This window comes from Danio rerio, chromosome 9 (genome assembly GCF_049306965.1).
Source record: "Danio rerio strain Tuebingen ecotype United States chromosome 9, GRCz12tu, whole genome shotgun sequence".
Taxonomy (NCBI): Eukaryota; Metazoa; Chordata; class Actinopteri; order Cypriniformes; family Danionidae; genus Danio; species Danio rerio.
Window position 1 is genome coordinate 8,935,428 of NC_133184.1, and position 21,706 is coordinate 8,957,133.

At 38.2% G+C, this 21,706-nt stretch overlaps 1 protein-coding gene across 8 annotated transcripts in view; it reads left to right on the forward strand.

Moving 5' to 3' along the window:
- Positions 1-21,706, forward strand: part of col4a2 (collagen, type IV, alpha 2) — a 154,275-nt gene that overhangs the window by 118,916 nt on the left and 13,653 nt on the right. For all 8 annotated transcript variants that reach the window (XR_011016782.2, XR_012385159.1, XR_012385161.1 and 5 more), the window contains exons 30-45: positions 2,782-2,943; positions 4,929-5,099; positions 5,380-5,523; positions 8,452-8,583; positions 12,168-12,349; positions 12,483-12,546; positions 15,686-15,760; positions 15,855-15,962; positions 16,282-16,389; positions 16,499-16,570; positions 16,987-17,112; positions 17,556-17,672; positions 17,766-17,927; positions 18,152-18,250; positions 20,207-20,353; positions 20,478-20,594. Coding sequence is in view for 1 of the 8 variants with exons in the window: in XM_068223547.2 (XP_068079648.2) it covers positions 2,782-2,943; positions 4,929-5,099; positions 5,380-5,523; positions 8,452-8,583; positions 12,168-12,349; positions 12,483-12,546; positions 15,686-15,760; positions 15,855-15,962; positions 16,282-16,389; positions 16,499-16,570; positions 16,987-17,112; positions 17,556-17,672; positions 17,766-17,927; positions 18,152-18,250; positions 20,207-20,353; positions 20,478-20,594 (1,986 nt within the window). In the remaining 7 variants the exon portion in view is untranslated. The remainder of the gene's footprint in view (positions 1-2,781; positions 2,944-4,928; positions 5,100-5,379; positions 5,524-8,451; positions 8,584-12,167; positions 12,350-12,482; positions 12,547-15,685; positions 15,761-15,854; positions 15,963-16,281; positions 16,390-16,498; positions 16,571-16,986; positions 17,113-17,555; positions 17,673-17,765; positions 17,928-18,151; positions 18,251-20,206; positions 20,354-20,477; positions 20,595-21,706) is intronic.

Below are 21,706 nucleotides of genomic sequence, written 5' to 3' on the forward strand. Positions count from 1 at the left end.
GGGCACACAGTATTTAGGCGTTCATGAAGGCTCATATGCGTTTGTTTCCATGATCCACGGGGTTTGTTGCATGTTTTCCCCCGCGATCTTGTCAGGGCCGATCAGCAAAGCTGTGTGTGTGCTGCTGGCATTTTTGTCGGGAGAGCAGCACGAGAATTAGAGAATGGCGGACGCTGTCTTTTATCAGGAGTTCGTTCACATTCAGACACATCACTGTGCTGCTGTGTTCGCCTAAATCCTCTAGATTACCAGCAGAGCTAATGGTTAAAATAGACAGGTCAGGAGACCTGCTGCACTGAGTCTGCTGGATACGGGGATTGAGGGAGACTCCTCATTTATAGGGTTTACATGAACACACTTATCTTTATAATGATATAAATTGTGGTTATGTGTATATGAAATTACGAATAACAAATGTAGCAGGGCATTAAATCACTGTTCATTTCTTTGCATTTTAACTTTGTAAACTATAAAATCAAGCGTTTCCTCACGGTTTGTCTCATTTTGTGAGCTAGCTTCGTTGGCTCACGTTCTCCCCTGCTGGCCACGCCCACTCCTGCCCGATGCTCGCGGAGCTCCACGCCCATTAATCATGCATCTTTTGAAAAAATTCTTAAGTAGACTTAAACCGAAAGTGGGGGGTGTCATGGCCCTTTAAGCACCATAGTGAAAGTACTGAAGTATTCAACATTTTTTGTACTTAAGTATTGCAAGTAGTTTATTTCAAAATTGACTACTCAAGTACTGAAAGTAAAAGTACAAGTATTGTGTAATGTAGTTATTAAAGAGAGCAGTAAAAGACATCATATTGTTTTTTTTATTTTCAATATCGTTTTTGGGGGCACGTGATTAAGCAGAACGAAAAGGAACATGGCTTACGATACTGTTTTTCTCTCACGCTTGAACTTTCCATTCATAATTAGATTTTTTTTTTCACAACACAATTTTTTTCTTTATTAAAATCTATAAATGTATTTATATTTATACATTATTTGTAATACAATTTTGTTCTTTAATACAGCAGTCAGATATATGAACTGTACCCTTAATTTGACACATGCAAAGAATGCACAGAAACGAATGTAAATATTATTCCACTTGCCTTTCTTACACCCCTATGATATGTCATTGTCTTCTCCTGCTCATTACAGAAAGGGCTGCGATCGGCTTTAGAAATTAAAGCGCTGTTCATCAATGGCGGGAAGAACAGCCTCAGTTACAGTCTATATGCCCATAATACGCGGTTGTCACAGGTAATCCATAATAGACACAGTGGAGAAAACTTGCACCTCAGGCACGCTCGTGTCTGGATCCACGAGTATCGCTTAAATAGCCAAGAGGAGAAGAAAAGTTACCACACACACGCCAGCGGGTCAAACGTCCAAAGTGAGAGAGGTACAGATGGAGTTTTACAGTATTTCCCCATAGTTGTGTAATAGTGGCTTGTGTGCTGTGCCGCCTTCATTATAGTAAGAGCATTATTTACTCACCCTTGCCTACTTCGCCATAGTATTCTACTGCAAAATTGCGCATAGGAGATAAAAGACGTCAGTATGTAATAACTGGTTGGGATCTATTACTAAATCGATATCAATAATTTTGACACCCCTAGTAACAATTAACGATGCAGCACACAAAAAATCTATTGGAGAAGATGTATTCAACTCATCGAAAATATGTACTGAAGTTAAAGTGGAAGTAGGAGAAAAATATACTCCAGTAGAGTACAGATACTGCCTTTTAGTACTTAAGTACATTAGTGAAGTAGTTCTACTTCGCTATTATACATCACTGCAGTCAACACAGGAGCAAACTGATGTACATGGGCAATCCAGAGTCATGGTCGATAAACAGGCAGATGGTCAGTACAGGCAGGCAGTAGGCAACATAAACAAACAAACCAAAGCAAGGTTCAAAAACATGTAAGGCAAGACAAGGAAAAGGCATCCTATTGTTCATTATACAATTTAACAAGACTCAGCAACATGTGTGTGTTTGCAATCATGAGGATGTAGACCAGGTGTGTGAGTGGTGGATGACTGATTATGTAGTTCTTTTGCTGGCAGATTTGTAGTTCTCCAGCGATCTGCATGTTTACCAGCAATCTGCACAGGCTGGATTGCTGTTGATTGTGTCAAGTAGATACAAAGTACAGTTGAAGTCAGAATTATTAGCCCCCTTTGAATTTTTTTCTTCTTTTTAAAATATTTTCCAAATGATGTTTAACAGAACAAGGAAAATTTCACAGTATGTCTGATAATATTGTTTCTTCTAGAAAAAGTCTTATTTGTTTTTTTTTTCGGCTTGAATAAAAGCCTTTTTAATTTTTTAAACACCATTTTAGGGTCAAAATTATTAGCCCCTTTAACCTATATATTTTTCGATGGTCTGCAGAACAAACTATTATGCTTAGAAATGTGTTGAAAAAATATTCTCTCCGTTAAACAGAAATTGGGGAAAAAATAAACAAGCGGTCTCATAATTCTGACTTCAACTGTTTATATCCACAGAAACACTGATTGGCGTATTTCAGAGTATTTGTGATGTTTATTCGTGTTTAATTCATACAGTACTAATAGAAAATGGATTTAAGAATTGTTTATATTAATATGTGTAAAACTAAATTCAGATTACGCTTTCCAAAGGCAATGCTAAAAACTAGCACATCTGTGCATATAGATCTTCACATATATAACTAAAAAACCTGTACCCAGTTATTTTTAAAATGCATATATGTACCACTATATCCCTAGACTTATTAAAGCATGTAATCTCACACAGGTATGGAGGGTATGCCAGGTATGACTGGCCTTAAAGGTGAAAGTGGCCCTCCAGGCCTTCAAGGAGAGCAAGGACGACCTGGACCACCAGGAACATTTGGTTTTCCTGGGCAGACTGGGTACACAGGACCTCCTGGACCACCTGGGAATATTGGAGAACCAGGTAATCCAACTGATGCTAAGGTCAAACTTTATTTTGGTGGTCCGTTTGTTAAATTTAAGTTACATTGCATCTACATGCCAACTAATTCTTATTAGATTATATGTAGACTGTTAGGTTGCGGTTAGGGTTAATGCAAGTTGACTTGAACTTGTAAAGTTTCCTATAGTCAGTTAAATGTCTGTTTAAAAGCAGTATCAACAGATATTAAAAAGACAGTATACTAATACTCAAATGGACCATCAAAATAAAATGTTACAGATGCTAATAACTTAGATCAAAATTTAGAAAACAGTATTTGGCTTTAGAAAATAAACCCAGAAATAACATATATCTAAAATGGATTATAAACTGCTGTTTAATTTCATTGTGTTCTCTGACGTTTATAATGCTATCAACAATTTTACAATATCAATTTAGAAGTAAGGGTGTTTTCTGGTTGTGTTTTGACCCTATCGTGAAAACATGGCTCACAATGGACATATAGTTTAATGTTTAAATATTAAATAAGTATGAAAAAAATATGACAGCTGATATAGGCGGGGTTTGTTCACACTATTATGTAATAAAGAGGCAGATACCGGAACCTGTCAGTTAAGCAAGAATTATATGCAATCAAACAATACACAGTACCATATATTATAGCTACAGCCACAACAGACTGACTGAATTTCTTACCCTCTAGTCCAACTCTATAGTAACAGTCATGTTGTTTTTTGAAGGTACTGTATGTAAGTTTTTGGTTATTCTAAAGCATACAAGTACCACAATATGTTTGCATATATCTCTGACGTGTTAAGTGAACATGCTTGTTAATCTAAATAGTCTCTGTCCACTGCCAGTTTACCCAATTATATTTCAGCACCCTGGGTTGCCTTGGCGGAAAACGCGTTGCATTTCTTTTTAATCTGGCTCAATGTATATGGGTGCAGCCGAAAATGCAACCTCAGGAGTACAATACTGTGCGAAATGTGATGAAGATTTATAGTTTACAGCTTATAGAGTAAGAATCAATCACTAGGCATGCTTGCTCCTATTTTTGTAATTAATCTGGCAACCTGTGTGTGCGTCAAGTCATCAGACGAAGGGCTAGGTGAAAAATAACCCTCTTTAATATTTTGAATGTGGACTGCAATACCTAGTTGAACCAATAGGTGTCAATCCTACATGCTGCATCATAATGATCAGAAATAGTGGCTGTTTCTCAATATGCGTTCTTCAGCAGTCTTGCGTCCTCGTGTTCTTGTGTAACGTCATCATCAGCTGCCAAAGTTCTGTTCCAATACTCAAGACCGCAAGAACAGAGGATGCGTGAAACTTCCCGGATGTGTTCTTGATATTGAGGACGCAACAAAGCAGACTTGAGCACCGAACTCGCTCTAGAAGTCCCAGAAGTCATTGCGACTGGACATGGGAAGCGCAGCATTTTATTTAATATATTATTAAAGTTCAGAGATATCATTTATTTACCTCTGGAGTTTCCCTAAATAAAACGGTGAAGTAAACATGACCATGAACATCTTAATAAAGGAATAAACACATTAGGAGTGTTTGTTTGCTGAAATTTGTATTAAAATCTGTTTTATTAATATTGTGCAACATATATTTATAATGTTTTTATACAAACTATATATTTTGAAAAGGGGAAAAACAATAAATCGCTGTATGAATGCTGTAATGTTTAAATAATTTGCCATTTAAAATGCGTGAAGGTCACGTGACCATCAGAAAGAACGCAGCATCTCATTCCTCACAGCACACATTCTCTGTTCTCGCGGTCTCCCGAGTTCGTTCTTCCGAGGACACCTATCAAGATCGGTCTCCACAAGAACGCAAGTCCATTCTCTGCGTTCTTGGAATTGAGAAACAGCCATAAACTAGTGGGTCCAAATCTTTGACTTGTAGTTTATGTGATAAATTACATTTGATTTCTGTGTGAAGCAAAATCTCTTCTTCTAACAATGTTTGAACATTCTGTGTTCATGTAGGTCCAAGTGGAAGAAGGGGAGATCAGGGAGAGCCAGGACTAATAGGAGCAAGGGGAGTAAAGGGTGCCATTGGAGACCCTGGCAATATTGGTGTGACAGGAAATATCGGGCCCCCAGGAGATCAAGGAGAAACGGGTGGACCTGGTTTTTTTGGTCTCCCAGGCTTAAAAGGTCAGTTGCCTAGTCCAATTGTTTTAATCCGCTGATTTACACCAGCTTGAGAATAGTATAATTATACTGGTTCAACAGATAGACCAGCATAATTCACTATTGAATTCATATAGGTTTATACTGCTAGATTAGCAAAAATAAAAAAAATAAAAAACATGTTATGTTTAGCAAAAGTGAGTAGGCATGTAACAAAATGTGAGCAGATTGCAAATTGCTACCGTAATAAGCATTAACTTTATCACATTTTTATATTGTTTCTCAACCTTATTAATTACCAAAGGTTCCAAAGGTGGTCAGGGCATGACCGGTTTCCCTGGAAAGACCGGTGAGAGAGGTTTGAAAGGATTTTCAGGAACGAAAGGGGAGATCGGTTTACCAGGACACCAAGGTGCAAAAGGAGCTCCTGGTTCTCCAGGTCAAAAAGGTGAATCAGAATGAGTGAATCAGAGTATGATTCTCTGTGTACATACGCATTATATAGTCCACATGGTCACATTGTACATGTTTTATTATATATATTTCACCACTTAAAATGCCTATTCTGAAGTAGATTTAATAATTTATAATATAAAATAATAATTTTGCATAACCACTTGCTGTAGTTATTACATCCAGCTAGATACTTCCCAACAGTAGCGATTATATTATTCAAATATTGTTCCTAAAGTCTCAAAATCGAGTTTCAAGGTTTTTAAGCAGTGAATGTCAAAGATGTTTTGTCTCATTCAAAAGGCACCTAGGATGAAAAATTGAGTTTTCAAGCTGTTTGTACAAACAAATGTGTAGGTATAGTGTATAGACCGTCATATTGGGATGATATAGACACACCCAGTCCTTTTTTTTTTATTTAAGAACATAAAAATGGTGGACCATTTGGAAATTGATGATTTGACGTAGGAGTGAGGTCCCCCCTCCCACCTAATTGATTGACACCTGCATATTAACATGTCCCGGTAGTCACGTGTATAATCATATCAACAAAACAGGACGTGCGCAAAGCAACCGAGAATAACAGATCTGTTCAGTTTGCTAGGATCATTAATCATCCTCAAATGTGATCAAGATTGAGTTTTACAAGTTTAAAATGTTTTAAAACAGCGCATGTGTGTAATGAATTACAGCGATTTGCTGCAGCATAACGCATGTCAGAACAAGTATGAAAGAAGACGCTTCAATCCCGGTTTGTGGATGTTAAATCAGGTTTATTTTGTACATTAACAGAACAGATATCCATACAGCAGTAGATATTAACCTGTATCCTGTCACATTTGTGTGCAAAGAGAGCAAAGCTAAACGCGCGTGCTGTCTGTGCGTGCGTGCGTGCGTGCGTGCGTGCGTGTGTGCGTGTGTGTGTGTGTGCGTGAACTTTGTAACGACATTGTGTGTGACTCATCGTTGCAACTCCACAACAAATGCATCAAATACTCATCATCATACAGCCGAGTGAGGAGATTAAGGCACGCCAAAAGGCATGTAGGAACGGTGGATGGGGAGGACTAACCTTAAAGGCACAGTACAACAAGACCGATACCTGATGCTAAAAGGTATAAAATAGAATCTTATAAAAGGTAAAATAAAAATATGATGGGTGTTTTAAGCTGAAACTTTACAGACACATTCTGGAGACACAAAAGACTTATATTAAATCTGAAAAAGGGGTAATCTAGGTGCCCTTTAATATGTTAGGGTCAATTATAAGCTCACTGCATTATGTTTTCATCAATAAACAGATTATGTCATTTATTGTAGCTGTTTTGATGCTCAGATTTTTATGTCCTCAAATACATTTGGCCAAAATAGCATGTTATATATGATGAAGTATTGTGAAAATGCCATTGAACACAGTATTGGCTATGACTAGATGGCAAATGCTAGAATAAGACACTCAATAAATTGAACCTCAGAATGAAGAATTAAAATAGAGTCTGATTTTTAATTCAAATGATTGAGTTTTAAAAGTCTGTGCTGAGGTTAACCATGCTTGAAAGACAATTGAAGAGTAGGTAAAATTCTGAAACGATTGAAATAACTACAGTAAATATAAAAGATTTACTATATTAACTTGTGCATGGATCAATTGGAACTATTACATGTCCAAAGTTACCTTCTCTTTTTTAAAATCTGTAAATTGTGCTGTGAAGGAGATCAAGATCTAGTTTTTTTATCTTGATAGCCTCGACTATCTGACTTTAATAACTGAAAGTTTGATTGTATAGCAGCAGTCCTTTCTAAGACTGACTTGTTAGCATTGTTAGCCCAAGTGGTAACATCAACAGTGCAGTGATCTTTAAAGTCCCTCAGAGTTTCTGTCATCTGTGTTTTTTTGTGTGGTTGTGTGTGTGTTTGTTGGTCTTAAGTGCTTGTACTACATACAATGGCACGATAATAGAATATTAATTAATTCAGCTCACATTAAAAATTGTTGAGCTGTTTTCACATGCGTCCTCCGGGAACTCCAAACCTCCCAGGCCCGGATTGGCTAATCGAGAGGACCGGGAGAATTCCCGGTGGGCCGGTCCGTTTTTTGGCCGCGAGGGCCAGTGTGCCTAGTTGCTTGTTCTCTCAGCAGTTGCACTTTTTTCGTTTATTTATTTATTTGACCATAGCCTCACTCTTTTTATTCATTATTTTGCCGCAGCTCTGCTCTTTTTATTTATTTTCTCGCAGCCCCTTGAGCAAAATGCACTGCAGCCTGCAGGTTACCCCAAACAGCGACACCTTAGTGAATAATTACACCTTTAATGAATATTACACCTGCTCAATGAAAATCAGATGATTCACTACATTAATAAATCTGACAAAACTTGATCAAAAATCTAAAAAGAAGAGAAAAAGATTAAGCCGTCAATAAAAGAGTCTTGCAGGTCATAGTGCAATATTTATGTTTCATTCCAGCCGCATTGGAGCAACAGCGCCACTGTGGTCCAGTGGTTAGCACATTCAGTTATTACGCCGCGGACCCGTGTTTGAACCTCATCTGAAATATTAATATTATTTTTTTTTTTCATTTTTTATTGTTAAGACATATAATACTGTTATGGTTGTTAAAAATTTGAAGTTCTAAAGCAGCTGTTTTCTTGAAAAAGACATGACAGTGTCATTAGAAACTGAATTGGAAATGACGTTATTTTAATATAGTCAGTCGTGAACTGAGATGGGCCGGTCTAAGGCTTGAAACTCCAGGGCTGAAAAGGAGTCCCACTCCGGCCCTGAAACCTCCTAACCTAATCCTAAATGCAAGTGGGAAATTAGTAGGTTTTTACAAGGTTCGACAATGACTAAATTCAAACTGCATAAGGCTGAAAATATATAGCCATAGATATTGAGCGTCTTACATATGCTTGTTCTAAAGGTGACCGAGGGCTGACGGGGCCTCCAGGTGACAAACCAGTCATACATATAACACCACATATGAAAGAGGTCATGAAGGGATCTAAAGGTGACCATGGAAATATGGGAGATCCTGGCTTCACTGGTCCCAGAGGTAACACTTTTACCATGTTTATTTGACTATTTAAGGACATAAAGCGTGATGTTGGAAACTTTCCAGCACATGAACTTTTTCACAGTTCCTAGAACTATTCATGAAATTATATATATTATGCAGCGAGAACTAGAAACAATTTTTGTTTACCTGTTGTCTTTGTCTGGAGTGTTCTGTTCTTTTATAACATGTCTAGGGTCATGTAGCATTCCTTTTTGCTGTTTCAGTTGCGGAATTTACATGCTCTATCTTCATAATCTCAAAGCACACAACACACAATGAAAACAATGCTTCGATTGCAGTGTCTTCTATCCTCCAGTTGTTGATTTTGTTCAATGCAGCACTTTGTGTTGATGTCTATCAGCCTAGATCCTTTCAGATTTATTACTGGTAGTGCTAATCCAACTAAAAAAATGGTCAAGGGAGAAATTAGTCTTGGGGAAACTGACATGATGGCTAATTCTTATAACTGAGTTCCTGTTACTATCAGTTATGTAAGCTTCATAATATGTACTTAAGAAAGTATGAAGTTCATGTACCCGATCAGTGACATAATGTTAGCCAACATCTCGATGTTACCAACACTTTTGGGAGAAGTGTTTAGATGCATATAAATGTGCCAAAGTAGCTCTCTAGTTTGTTCACTCTTACTGATTGAACGATGCTTAACGGATTGAGCTGAAGAAATTACCTGAAGAAGGATTTCATGCCAAAAAAAGATGAAGCACAGGGTCATTCATTCATTCATTTTCTTGTCGGCTTAGTCCCTTTATTAATCTGGGCCGCCACAGCGGAATGAACCGCCAACTTATCCAGCAAGTTTTTACGCAGCGGATGCCCTTCAAGCCGCAACCCATCTCTGGGAAACATCCACACACAGATTCACACACACACTCATACACTACGGACAATTTAGCCTACCTAATTCACCTGTACCGCATGTCTTTGGACTGTGAAAGAAACTGGAGCACCCGGAGGAAACCGATGCGAACGCAGGGAGAACATGCAAACTCCACACAGAAACGCCAACTGAGCTGAGGCTCGAACCAGCGACCCAGCGACAGCACTACTTACTGCGCCACTGCTTCACCCCACAGCACAGGGTCATTGGAAATAAATAAAAGTGTACCTAAACATATATTTGACTGAAGTTTCTAGGTTTTATGTACACTGTGAGGCCAACAACGTTTGTTCCTTTTCACACTAATGATATTTACAGGGACCTATTATCAACAATTAAAGAATTATTTTTGCACAGATCTTTGCACAACATAAAATAAATACCTCAAAACAACTTAACCTGATCTATATTATTTGTAAGCGAATAGGTTTGCCTCACCTATCTATCTTCAGCTTTTCTGGTGTGGTCAGTTTGTTCAGTAGCTCACTTTGTATGGTGTTTTACTTGTGATGCAGAGCCCTCAGTATAGAGTGCAAAGACAAAAGCAATGTAAAGTCAAGCTAAAACTACATGGTCACAGTGAGCTTTTGTCCTGCATTTGCTTTTAAAACACTAAAGGTTGGGTTTAGGTTAGTGGTTCTTTGGTCTAGGTCAGGGGTGTCCAAACTCGGTCCTGAAGGGCCGGTGTCCTGAAGATTTTAGCTCCCATCTTGCTTCAACACACCTGCAAGGATGCTTCTAGAAAGCCTAATAAGAGCTTGATTCGCTAGCCCAGGTGTGTCTGATTGGGGTTGGAACTAAACTTTGCAGGACACCGGCCCTCCAGGACCGACTGTGGACATCCCTGCTCTAGGTGACAAGCTCCAGTTGAACGTGAACAAGACGGATGTGTATCTGAAATGTACAACAAAAGGAACAACAACCCTAAGCAATGTGTTTCAGATTTGCAAAAATGTAGACAGCGCCCTCTAGTGGATTTGTCATCTGAAACATGCTACAATTGAATTGCTTACAATGAACCTGTGTTGATTGAAGGCGTTTAAAAACCAGGGAGAAATTGCTGCTTACACTAACAACATGTAATTACACTGCAATGATCATTTATATACTGTTTTCATATTCTAATTGTAACGAACAAACATTACACGTTTTGATACCTATTGCTTTAGTTCCTTGTGATGTCAGAAGCAGTAGTTGCAATGTTACTACGGGCCACTAGGCTGCACTAGAGGGGAGTGATAACTGGATATAAAGCAGGTCACCTTAAAGGGCCATGAAACCCCCTCGTTTCAGCAGGGTGTTTTCACACCTCTACTTTGGAAAAAGTCAGAAAAGTGGGCGTGTCCAGCTCTGTTTAGGGGGGAGTATCGGAGGAAGAAAAGCGGCTTGGTATGGGAGTGTCTATTTGGGCGCGCTGAATTTCAGAGTCAAAACACACACCCACAGCGGACAATGTGACTGTGTTTACATGGACATCTGTAGTCGAATTATTTGCCAAATTATTAAATGTTGGACTTTAACTGCAGTTTGGCTCTTTCATTCAGGGAATTCATTCATGTCCCTCCCGACAAACGAAATATTTGATTTGAGGAACTGCTCTAAGCGTGTATTTTTCATGCAATGTTTGATACCGCACGGCGAATGAGAGAAAAAAAAAACTCCGCATTTCCCGGAAACTTAGATACATACGGCAGGTAGCATCAGAAAGCCGCGCGTGTTATTCCAGTCACATAATCCAACACGAGGTTATAGTTTGGTTGTAACTGTTAGTGCTAACTATTGCACTCGGTGCAATAGTTTGTTTGATACGAATAAAATACGAACTGAATAAACAAAGAGCACTGGTCGCTCACTTACCAAATCTGTAGAGACAGGACAATCACCAGCAACTAGAGCCGCGTCTTTATTTAGAGGAGACTACAATCTGGATCTCAGCGTTTGCAGATGAGAACAGCTCTCAGGTAAACAATAATCCTCCTTAGACACGTAAGTTATTGTTGTCGAGCGTCACGTACACTGTTAATCCACGCGTGAGTCTGCGCTCTCACAGAGACAAAATGAAAACGAAACTTAACTGCAGCAAACTATAAAAGCAACACTTCACGCTTGTTTTGCCAACACAACGTGACGTCTTTGCCGTCTACACTGTGACAGTAATGAATATTAATGAAGTTGCACAATAGAGCGCGCTGATTGGTTTGAACCAAGCCTTACTCATGCATTAATGCAACACACTGTAAGACGTAATAAGACTCACTCTGGCACAGACGCCCAGTCAGCACGCTGGAATACACGCTATTATGTCATGACCGTGACGCAGCTTCAAAAATTCGTTTCAAACAGGAAGTACGAATTTGCTTGAAATAACGCAAAAACAACCAATTTACACTTTTTAGTGAAATATAGGTGTCCTAATAGTGTTTTTAGCAGTGTGGGACACATATACGACTGTCAACAGATCAAAAAATGTGTTTTGGTGTTTCGTGACCCTTTAAAGCAAGAGAGTTGTGTTTGGTAGAAGGAACAGCATGGGGAACTGAAGCTACTGATCTGTAACACCTCCTCTATGTGTTCAAGTTGTTACATAATTATTTCAGTATCTGCGTAAGGTCTTATTTATGCATCAAAATGATAAATATAAGAAAGACACCTATAGCTTTTATTTCTACTTGCCTTTGGCCAGGTACAAAAGGCTTTCCAGGTATACCAGGTGGTGAGGGAAAAGATGGACATCCAGGTGAGCCCAGTGTTGTAAAAGGTGTAAAAGGTCTTCCGGGAGAACCGGGTTTAGAAGGGCCCAAGGGAATGCCAGGGCCTACCGGACTCCCTGGAATTGAAGGTTTCCCTGGAATGTCTGGACCCAAGGTAGGATTTTAAGCCCAGTATCCTTCTTAGCCTTAAAACCATTCATGATAAAAAAAATAAAAAAAAAACTGCTTGTATATAAGTTAGGATGTGCAGGATGTTGTGCTTTTAATCATTGAAGCTTATTTTTCAGGGCAACAAAGGCTCCTCTGGTGCCTATGGACGACCTGGAGATTCTGGAATCAAAGGATTCAAAGGTGCTAATGAGTAAATGTCAAAATTATCCTATGCTAAAAATCTGTGTGATATACATGGTCATAACCAGTTTGGAGTACTGGTGGTAGTGGTTCAATTATAGCAAACGGAATTGCTGAGATAGACCAGCTGGACCAGCACAGTAGCAACAACCAACATGACTAGATTAAACCAGCGTAAACCATATTAGGGCTGTACGATATTTAAAAAAACTAGCATTGCAATGTTTTGTTTTCTGCTATATATCAAGGTTATTATAGTAAACGAAAAAAAAATAGCTAAATTAAAAAAAAAAAACATTTTAAGGGTAAGTTTGACGTTGGCATGACAGCCTGGGCATTGCACTGGACTGATCCATGCTACACTTCACACTTTTTATAATGCATCACAATTTATTCATCACTTTTATCGACATATGGTGCAGTAGCCCGCTAGAGCGTCCCGAGTTCGAATCCCGGCTTGAGGACATTGCCCTACCCCCCTCTCTCTCTCCAACTTCGCTTCCTTTCTAAATACTGTACTATCTAATAAAGGCAAAAAAGGCCAAAAAAAAATCTTAAAAAAATTGTTATTGTTAAAGCTGTTGTATTTTTATTATTTTTTTTATTATTATCATCCTCGTTATTATTATTATTGTTATTACCAGCGTGAGTATATTATAGTTATCACGGTGTTAATAATTCATCATCCTGTCAGTTAAATTCTTATTTTTGATATTATTCTTTACTTTGGGTTTGTGTCATTCATAAATTGTCATTAATATAGTTATGTTTTTTTCCTTATTATTCTTATTGTCTTATTGTTTGTTGCACTTTATTTTTCGACACTTTCTTTTTTTCCTTTTCTGTTTTTTTTTCTCTTCTTCTATTTCCTCTCTTTTCTCTACTTACTATTAATATTATTATTATCATTATCAGTATTTGTCCTCTCCCTGATTTCCCAACCTCCCCTCACCTCGTCACTTTTATCATTAATGGTATTACTTTTACTTTTGTTTTCATTATTATTGTTAGTGTTCTGACTTGTCCTCCTGTTATCTCCTTATTATCATTATTATAAGTATTTATACCATTGTCATTATTCAGGTCGCAGTAGTAGTAGTAGTAGTAGTAGTAGTAGTAGTAGTAGTAGTATCGATTGTAATTGTAGTTGGGACTATTGTAGTAGTTTTATTAGTTCCTGTAGTAGTAGATGTAGTTGATATAGTGGTATCAGAAGTGGTAAACGTGTTGTTGTAGTAGTATTAGTAGTCATTGTAGTAGTATCGATTGAAATTGTAGTTGGGATTATTGTAGTAGTTTTATTTGTTCCTAGAGTAGTAGATGTTGTTGATATAGTGGTATCAGAAGTACTAAACGTGTTGTTGTAGTAGTAGTAGTAGTCATTGTCAGCGTAGTAATATCAGAAGTAGTAGAGGTTGTCGATGTAGATGTTGTAGTAGCAGTGATTGCTGTAGTAGTAGTAGTAGTAGAAGATGTTGTTGTAGTAGCATCAGTTGTAATAGACGCTGTAGTAGTATCAGTAGTGGTAGCTGTTGTAGTAGTATCAGTAGTAGTAGACATTGTAGTAGTAGTAGTAGTAGTAGTAGTAAATGTGGCTGTGGCTGTAGTAGCAGCAGTAGTAGTTGTAATATTAGTAATTTTCTCTAGTAGTAGTTGGTGTAGTACTTGTGATTTATTATTGTTGTCAGTTATTATTACTGTTGTCTTTTCTTTCTTTTTACTGTCATTCTTAATAATCATACATTACAAGCATTGTTGTCACTCCTTTAAAAAAAACATTACCCTTAACTGATATAAAAATAAAAGTAAAAAAACAAAAAAAACAAACAAGAACTAACCAAAATGGGATTGTGGATATAAAAAACAAAAACTAACTAAAATTATAGCAAAAATAATCTATGTACTTTGCACTGCCACATGTTGGAGCCATACGACATCTCGGAGTCTGTAATCCTGATGCCATTGGCCAGATCAAGTCGCTCTTCTTCCAGTCATCCTTGCTGTTTCTCCTGTGACAAAACAACGGCTGAACATGACAGCCGAATGATGAAAACATTAAATACGACCCAGACAGACACTTAAAAGTATTAATTCAACACATTTGTGCCCAATAATGGATTTTATTTTGGATTTCTGTATCCTGATAGCAAACGAATCGTTCCAAACTTCCCATCAATACTGTGTATCTAACCTAAGAAGCAGCCTCGCACACGTATAGTACATAGGCCTACTCTCGTGGGCTGTTGTATTTGAATTTGAGGACGGCTAGATGGTAGAGGTATATGGTAGTGGGTAGTGTTCTTGTGTCAAAAAAATGTAACTTATATGTTTCATTATTTAACCAGCCTAACAAATATCCTAATTTACAAATAATAATAATAATAATAATAATAATAATAAAATAACCCTGAAACTAAAAAAACTGAACTAAAACTAAGCAATATCAAAATAATAACGAATAAAAACTAGTAAATATGCCTATATAAAATTAAGTATTTATTTTATTAAAACTGAATTTAAAAATAAAAAGTCAAAACAAAATAAAATAAAATAAAAACTAAAACTAATGAAAAATCCAAAGCAATTATAACCTTGCTACATTTATTGCGATATGAATATCATTTCACCAGATGACTTGACTAGCTCCATTTCTGTTTTCTAGAATTCATAATTTTAGACTTATTGTGATTATTTCATTGGACAGTGCATCTGCACAAAACATAATACACACAATACAAGCACATATAAATAGAGTAAAACCAAGACACAAATGAAATAGTGCTTTATGGTTGTCTGGAGATCAAATGCAAATAATTCTGTCACTGTGCAATCTTCGTTGTTTAAAAAACTGAATACAATTAATCTTTGTTAAAGCTACAAACATTATAATTCCTTATACACAAATGGTTTAAACCTAAGTTTAAATACTTTCCCTCTGTTAAGGTTAAACTTCGTGATTGCTCCACAATGTTTAGAGCAGTGGCACAACATTTCAGATCCTGCAAAGTGACTATTGCAAATGCGCACTTCACTTTAACAATGTATCGTGCAGCCCTAAACCATATCAGATATTAATATTGGATGTAGACTTTCTGAACTCCATAAAAAAAAATGTTTATGCAGGATTCCTTTATTTAAGGTGACTTGGGGCCTACCATCAGTCTTCCAGGATCAACAGGACTGAGAGGTGAAACTGGACATCCTGGAAGTACAGGTTAGAAGTTCATATATCATGGAATACAACGGACATCATCCCGGACTTGTATTGTCCCTTTAATTAAGCTTCTTATTTAATATATATCTGTTAGGTGCAAAGGGACTCTATGGTATGCCTGGAGAAAGAGGAAGTTCAGGATTAGATGGAATTGAAGGGATGAAAGGCTACCAAGGTGAACCTGGGACAGTTGGACCACCAGGTACGACGCTTCTTCACTTATGTATTTTTATGTGATGACTTTTATGACTATTTTATGTTACTTTGAGTAAACCTTGCTTAGATTTTTAAAATGGGTTTGTAAGCTATAAGTTTCAATTAAAGGATGAAAAAGAGAATGTTGTAAGGATAGTAACACTTTTGCACAATGCTTAGATACATTAGCATGTTGCTAGCCTGTCTGAAGCTATAGTTGCTCAGTTTTGCTTGTAGTAGGTCAACTTGATATTTAAAGTTTGGTTTCAACCTAGAATCATTTAATTGTTTTAGAAAAATTGTTTTTAACTGGATCTTTTTTTCAGGCTCTGATGGACTACAGGGTTTTCCAGGAAGCCAAGGTCACAAGGGCAGGTCAGGAGACCCAGGACAGACAGGAACCACTGGAATCCAAGGCCAGCCAGGCCAAAAAGGTCTCATGATCCACTTTAATGAAATAGAAACAAATCTGGTTTTGATTGATGGCATGTGTGCTCATTAGCTTGAATCAGTTAATAAATGTTTATATAATGTCTCTTGTAGGATTTCCTGGTCTTAAAGGCATTTTTGGGTTGGATGGACTGAAAGGTCAAAAGGGTAACCAGGGTGTCCCAGGTAATTCTTCGGTTGCATTTGTTATCTATATACCCCTACTCCTTTTACGAGAAGTGTCATGGGATTTTTAATGACCACAGAGAGTGGGGACCTTGGTTTAATGTCTCATCCGAAAGACGGCACCCACTGACAGTATAGGGTCCCCTTCATTATACTAGGGCATTAGGACTCACACAGACCACAGGTTGAGTACCACCTGCTGGCCTCACTTACATTACTTTCAACAGCAACCTAGCTTTCCCATGTGGTCACCGTCTCCCATCCAGGTACTGACCAGGCTCAGCCCTGCTTAGCTTCAGTGAGTAACCGGTCTTGTGCTGCAGGGTGATATGGCTGTGACTAGCATAAAAAATGATCATAACATAAACCATTGTCTGCATATTAGTAATTCGTTGCTATGTTATGTCCCCTGCAAGGTACTGACAACTGGGGCCAACCAGGAAACCCAGGAACTAAAGGAGAGTTAGGAGAGACTGGCATCCCCAGCACAACAACTGGTGTCCCCGGGTCACTGGGACACAAGGGTACCACTGGAGATCCAGGTATATTGAAATTCATATCATTTTTCTTTGGATTAGTGCTGTTATTCATAAGGGATCACCACAGTGGAATGAACCGCCAACTTATCCAGCAAATGTTTTACACAGTGGATGCCCTTCCAGCTGCAACCCAGTACTGGGAAACACCCATACACACTTGCATTCACACTCTCACACTACAGACAATTTAGTTTCTTCAATTCACCTAAAGAGCATGTCTTCAGACTTGTGGGGGAAACCGGAGCACCCGGTGGAAACCCATACCAACACAGTCAGAACATGCAAACTCCACACAAAAATGCCAAGTGACTCAACTGGGACACAAACTAGTGACCTTCTTGCTGTGAGGCTGTGTTAACCACTGAGCTACCGTGCCGCCTGAAATTCATATTCATATAGTTATAGTATAGTTTTAGTTAGCTACACTGAAACTGGTGTCGTTACAGGAAATAAGGGTGAAATTGGGCAGCGAGGTGTACCGGGGCCTCAAGGTCAGCAAGGATTTTCTGATATAAAAGGAACGCAGGGCGACTATGGTTTTCCAGGCATAAAAGGAATACCAGGTAAAAGGCTGATCACTATGTTAAAATACTTTTTGAAAAGTTAGTTTTGAGGAAGTGTCATCTTGTAATTTTCCTATTGCCCTCATCCTGTAGGTTTTCCTGGTACCAGAGGAACCCCAGGGATCCCATCTCCCTTCGGAGCAAAAGGAGATAGAGGAAATGTTGGTGATTTCGGATTATTTGGAGAAAAAGGAGTCCAGGGTGACAGAGGAGAAAAGGGAAGTTCTGGGGAATCTGGAGTGTCAGGAAGAAAAGGTAGATGAGATGGAATAGGAATCAGGCGATGCTTACTGCAGCTATACAAAACTGAAACAGCTCACTGTTAATCATAATGAATATGAATACAAAAATACAGAAATAAATTGATAAAATGTTGTCCTTACAATAAAATGACATGATTTAATCCTCACGTTTGTTTTTAATGAGCTAAAAAAGATCTGGAGTCATGTGCAATTTTTATTTTACATTTCATTTTTTAGGTGATAAAGGAGAGCCAGGGATGATGGGATTTCCAGGAAGACGTGGTTTTCAAGGTGACAGGGGCCCTTTTGGACCTAAAGGAGATACCGGACCCCCAGGTGATTAGCTAAAATCACTAAATAATTTGTCCAAACAACACCTAATCTAGAATAAAACATATAGCATAAATTTACATATAGCATTTTATTTACATAAAATATTTGTGTTTTGGTATCCCAGTGTGGAAGATCTTGTATATGATATTTGTGAACCATTTTTGTTTATATATTTCATATTTTCTCAGTGTCTGGTATTTGACGGGCAGATTTCTTTTTAGGAAACAGATCTTAATAAGTTAGCTGATGCAAATGATCTGACCTATATATATATATATATACACAAGTTCTGTCTGGTTCTCAAATCTGATTGGCTGATAGCCGTGCGATATTCTGCAATATCAGAACTCGTACAGCCTCTTTACACTTTGTGTATTACTCCGCCCACATAGTGTGTGTGTGTGTTTGTGTTAATATAATAGGTATGACTGTCTATCAGAACACATATTTGTGTCTATTTTTATTTTTGCCCAGTTTTTGGGTTCATCTAATTGGTCAACTGCCTTTAAAATGACAATGATGAGTGGAGCTGCATGTAATAGTTTAAATTAATTTAGTTTTTTTTTTTTTTTTTGATTTGGCATCAAAACATAGTAAGACACTCCAAGATACACGAGTCGAATGGTCATGTGTGTCAGTCAACCTTATTTACTTATGGCCCGTTTCCAATAAGTGGTACAGTACGGTACGGACCGGTACCGGTCACCTTTATCAAGCATACGACAGAAAGTTTCAGACAATGTAATTTTTACGCGAGGAAATGTCACAGTAAAGCCGTATGGGTCGTTCACATATCATATGAGAAGTACTTCTCACAAAACAAATGCTTTACACACATAAATACTACTGTACTGTACTACTGTAACATCTGCATATATGTTAAATAAATAATGCAACATATATGAACACAAACAAACCCTCACACAGCATACATTTAGTCCTTATTTGATTTCAAAAACAACACAAAATATAGCCCACAGTCAAAGCAAACCTCTCATCTGTGTGTGTAATCTTCAGCAGCACATGTAACCTCTTGTTAGAAAGCAATTCTGTCATTCCCAGTTCATAATAGTCCAAAAGGCGATGATGAGCATGGCAGTTTGTTGTTGTTTTATGTTGCAGAAGCATCATTTGCTGCAGTATTTCTGGCTTCTCCTTTGTTTTTTTCACGCTTCGCTCTCGCGTTTGTTTATTTAAGAAAGGATCGGATATCAGAAGTGCTGTAATGATTACGAGCACGTTATTAATATGAGCTCAAGACGTTTATCATTTCAAATGTAGATGCGCGGCAACCTCTCTGAAGAAAGTGAAACTGCGCACACTTTTAGACAGCCTCGTAAAGCAAAAACAGGACACGGCAGATTTCGTCCTTCTTGACTTTGTGGCTGTTCATCAAGATGACGACAAGGTTTGTTTGAGCTTGGATCGACAATGTCTTGGTATTATATTTATATATTATTACAGTGTAATGTCTCAGCTGTGTTTTAAAAAATGCCGCTTCCTTTGTTTTCATTCACCTGCTTCTGCGAGCGACGTATTTCTGTAAACCAAAAGCGTTCAGCTATGCGTCTAGCTTTTTTCGTGCTAGGTACCTTTGCAAAGGGTCACCAAAAAGTGGTACAGTACGGTTTGCTTTTAGGTACCCTTTTACAAAGGAAACAGCCATAAAAGCGTACCAAATCGTACCATTCCACTCAGTGGAAACAAGCCAGTAGAAAAACAATGGAACATTTTGAATGTAAGAGCATTCTGTGTGAAAGGTTTCTCAAGAGTTTTGAGAATTGATCTGAATGCTGACACCATGTCCTACAGTTGAACGGCTTTATGATTGAGTTTTGATTCATCATTTATTCTGCGTTAACATTGCTATTGTCCCATTTGTATTGTAAATCAACTCTACATGAATGAGTGCCATTAACCTAGCCTGCTCATCATCTATACTATGCCTTTGTTTTTCAGGTTTTCCTGGATTACCTGGGGCTAAAGGATATCCACCAGTTCCACAGAAACTTCCAGGGGAGCAAGGGCCACCTGGTCAGATGGGTATTCAGGGACCATTGGGGCGCAATGGAAACCCAGGCCCTGCGGGACCTCCTGGTGATCCAGGTACAAGAATTCAAAGTGTCAATCTAGAACTTCTGTAATGAATATGACTTACTTTCTCTTCTTGTCCTGTTGCTGTCCCCCCAAATCCAGCTCCATCATGTAATTGGCTCTTATCTGTTTATAGGATTTGTAGGTCCAAGTGGACACAAGGGGATGCCAGGTCTTCCTGGAATACCAGGAAGTCCAGGCTTCCGTGGAGAACCTGGATCAATGGGCCACTCTGGTCTGCAAGGCGAACAAGGTGAATGTTATGCTTGTCTAAAAGTACTGTGAGGATGAAGGAATTCTGGGTTAGATTAGTGGATTAAAGATTGAGGGAAGCTGGTTTATTTTAAATTTATTTCACATTTAAACTTTGTAACTGAAATCATATTTTCATTTCATAAATTAGGAAAGTGTCACTAATTAAAACATTTTCTTGGCTGCCAAAGTTATCAATTATTTAACCCTGTTACTAATGACTAATGTTTTTTAAAATGATTTTATTAATTCCTTAAAGGATTAAGGGAAAAAAAAATTGCACGAACTTTGATCTGAGGTGAGTGACCATTTGTCCCAACTGTGCACCAGTAAACACATTAGAAGTGTTTCCAGATTTCCCATTTCTTTGAAACAGAGATGTTTACATCCTTATCTGGGATGCATCTGGAAAGTCTTTATAGCGCTTCACTTTTTTTCCTAATTTTTTATGTTACAGCTTTATTTATTTATTAAAATAAAAAAAATCTGAAAAATCACATGTACATAAGTATTCACAGCCTTTGCTCAATACTTTGTTGATGCACCTTTGGCAGCAATCAACCCTGGGACCTTATATAGACAGGTGTGTACCTTTTCAAATCATGTCCAATCAACTGAGGCCGTACTCACACTAGGTACAGTTGCCTCGAACCGGGCCAAAGCACGCTTGTCCCCCCTCCCGTGTCCCCCCACGGCCCGCGCTCACACCACAAACGGGCTTCGGCACGCTTACGTCATCGCTGCTGCGCTGTTCAGTGAGAAGCACTCTCTCACTCAGCAGCACAGTGGAGATTTTTCTACTTATATCGTTTCAGTCGTTAGATATGCCGCCAAATATCTCGCCAAACAGTCCTTAGGGATGCGGGGACACGCAGTCAGATATTTCGCCGAACAGATCCGCCACTTTTTACGCTCATAAACAATCATAAAGCTCTTGTGCTGCAGGAATGAGGAGGTCTGCTGAAGGCGCGCAGCTGTCGTGCAGTGATGGGTTTTTGCGTCTTTAATAAACTACGGCAGTTTGCATTCACAGAACAATACGAATTATTAATAAATCCATATGAAACAGCCCCTTAAAAATCACGTCTCGCTTTCAGTTTCGAGCCCAAGTGA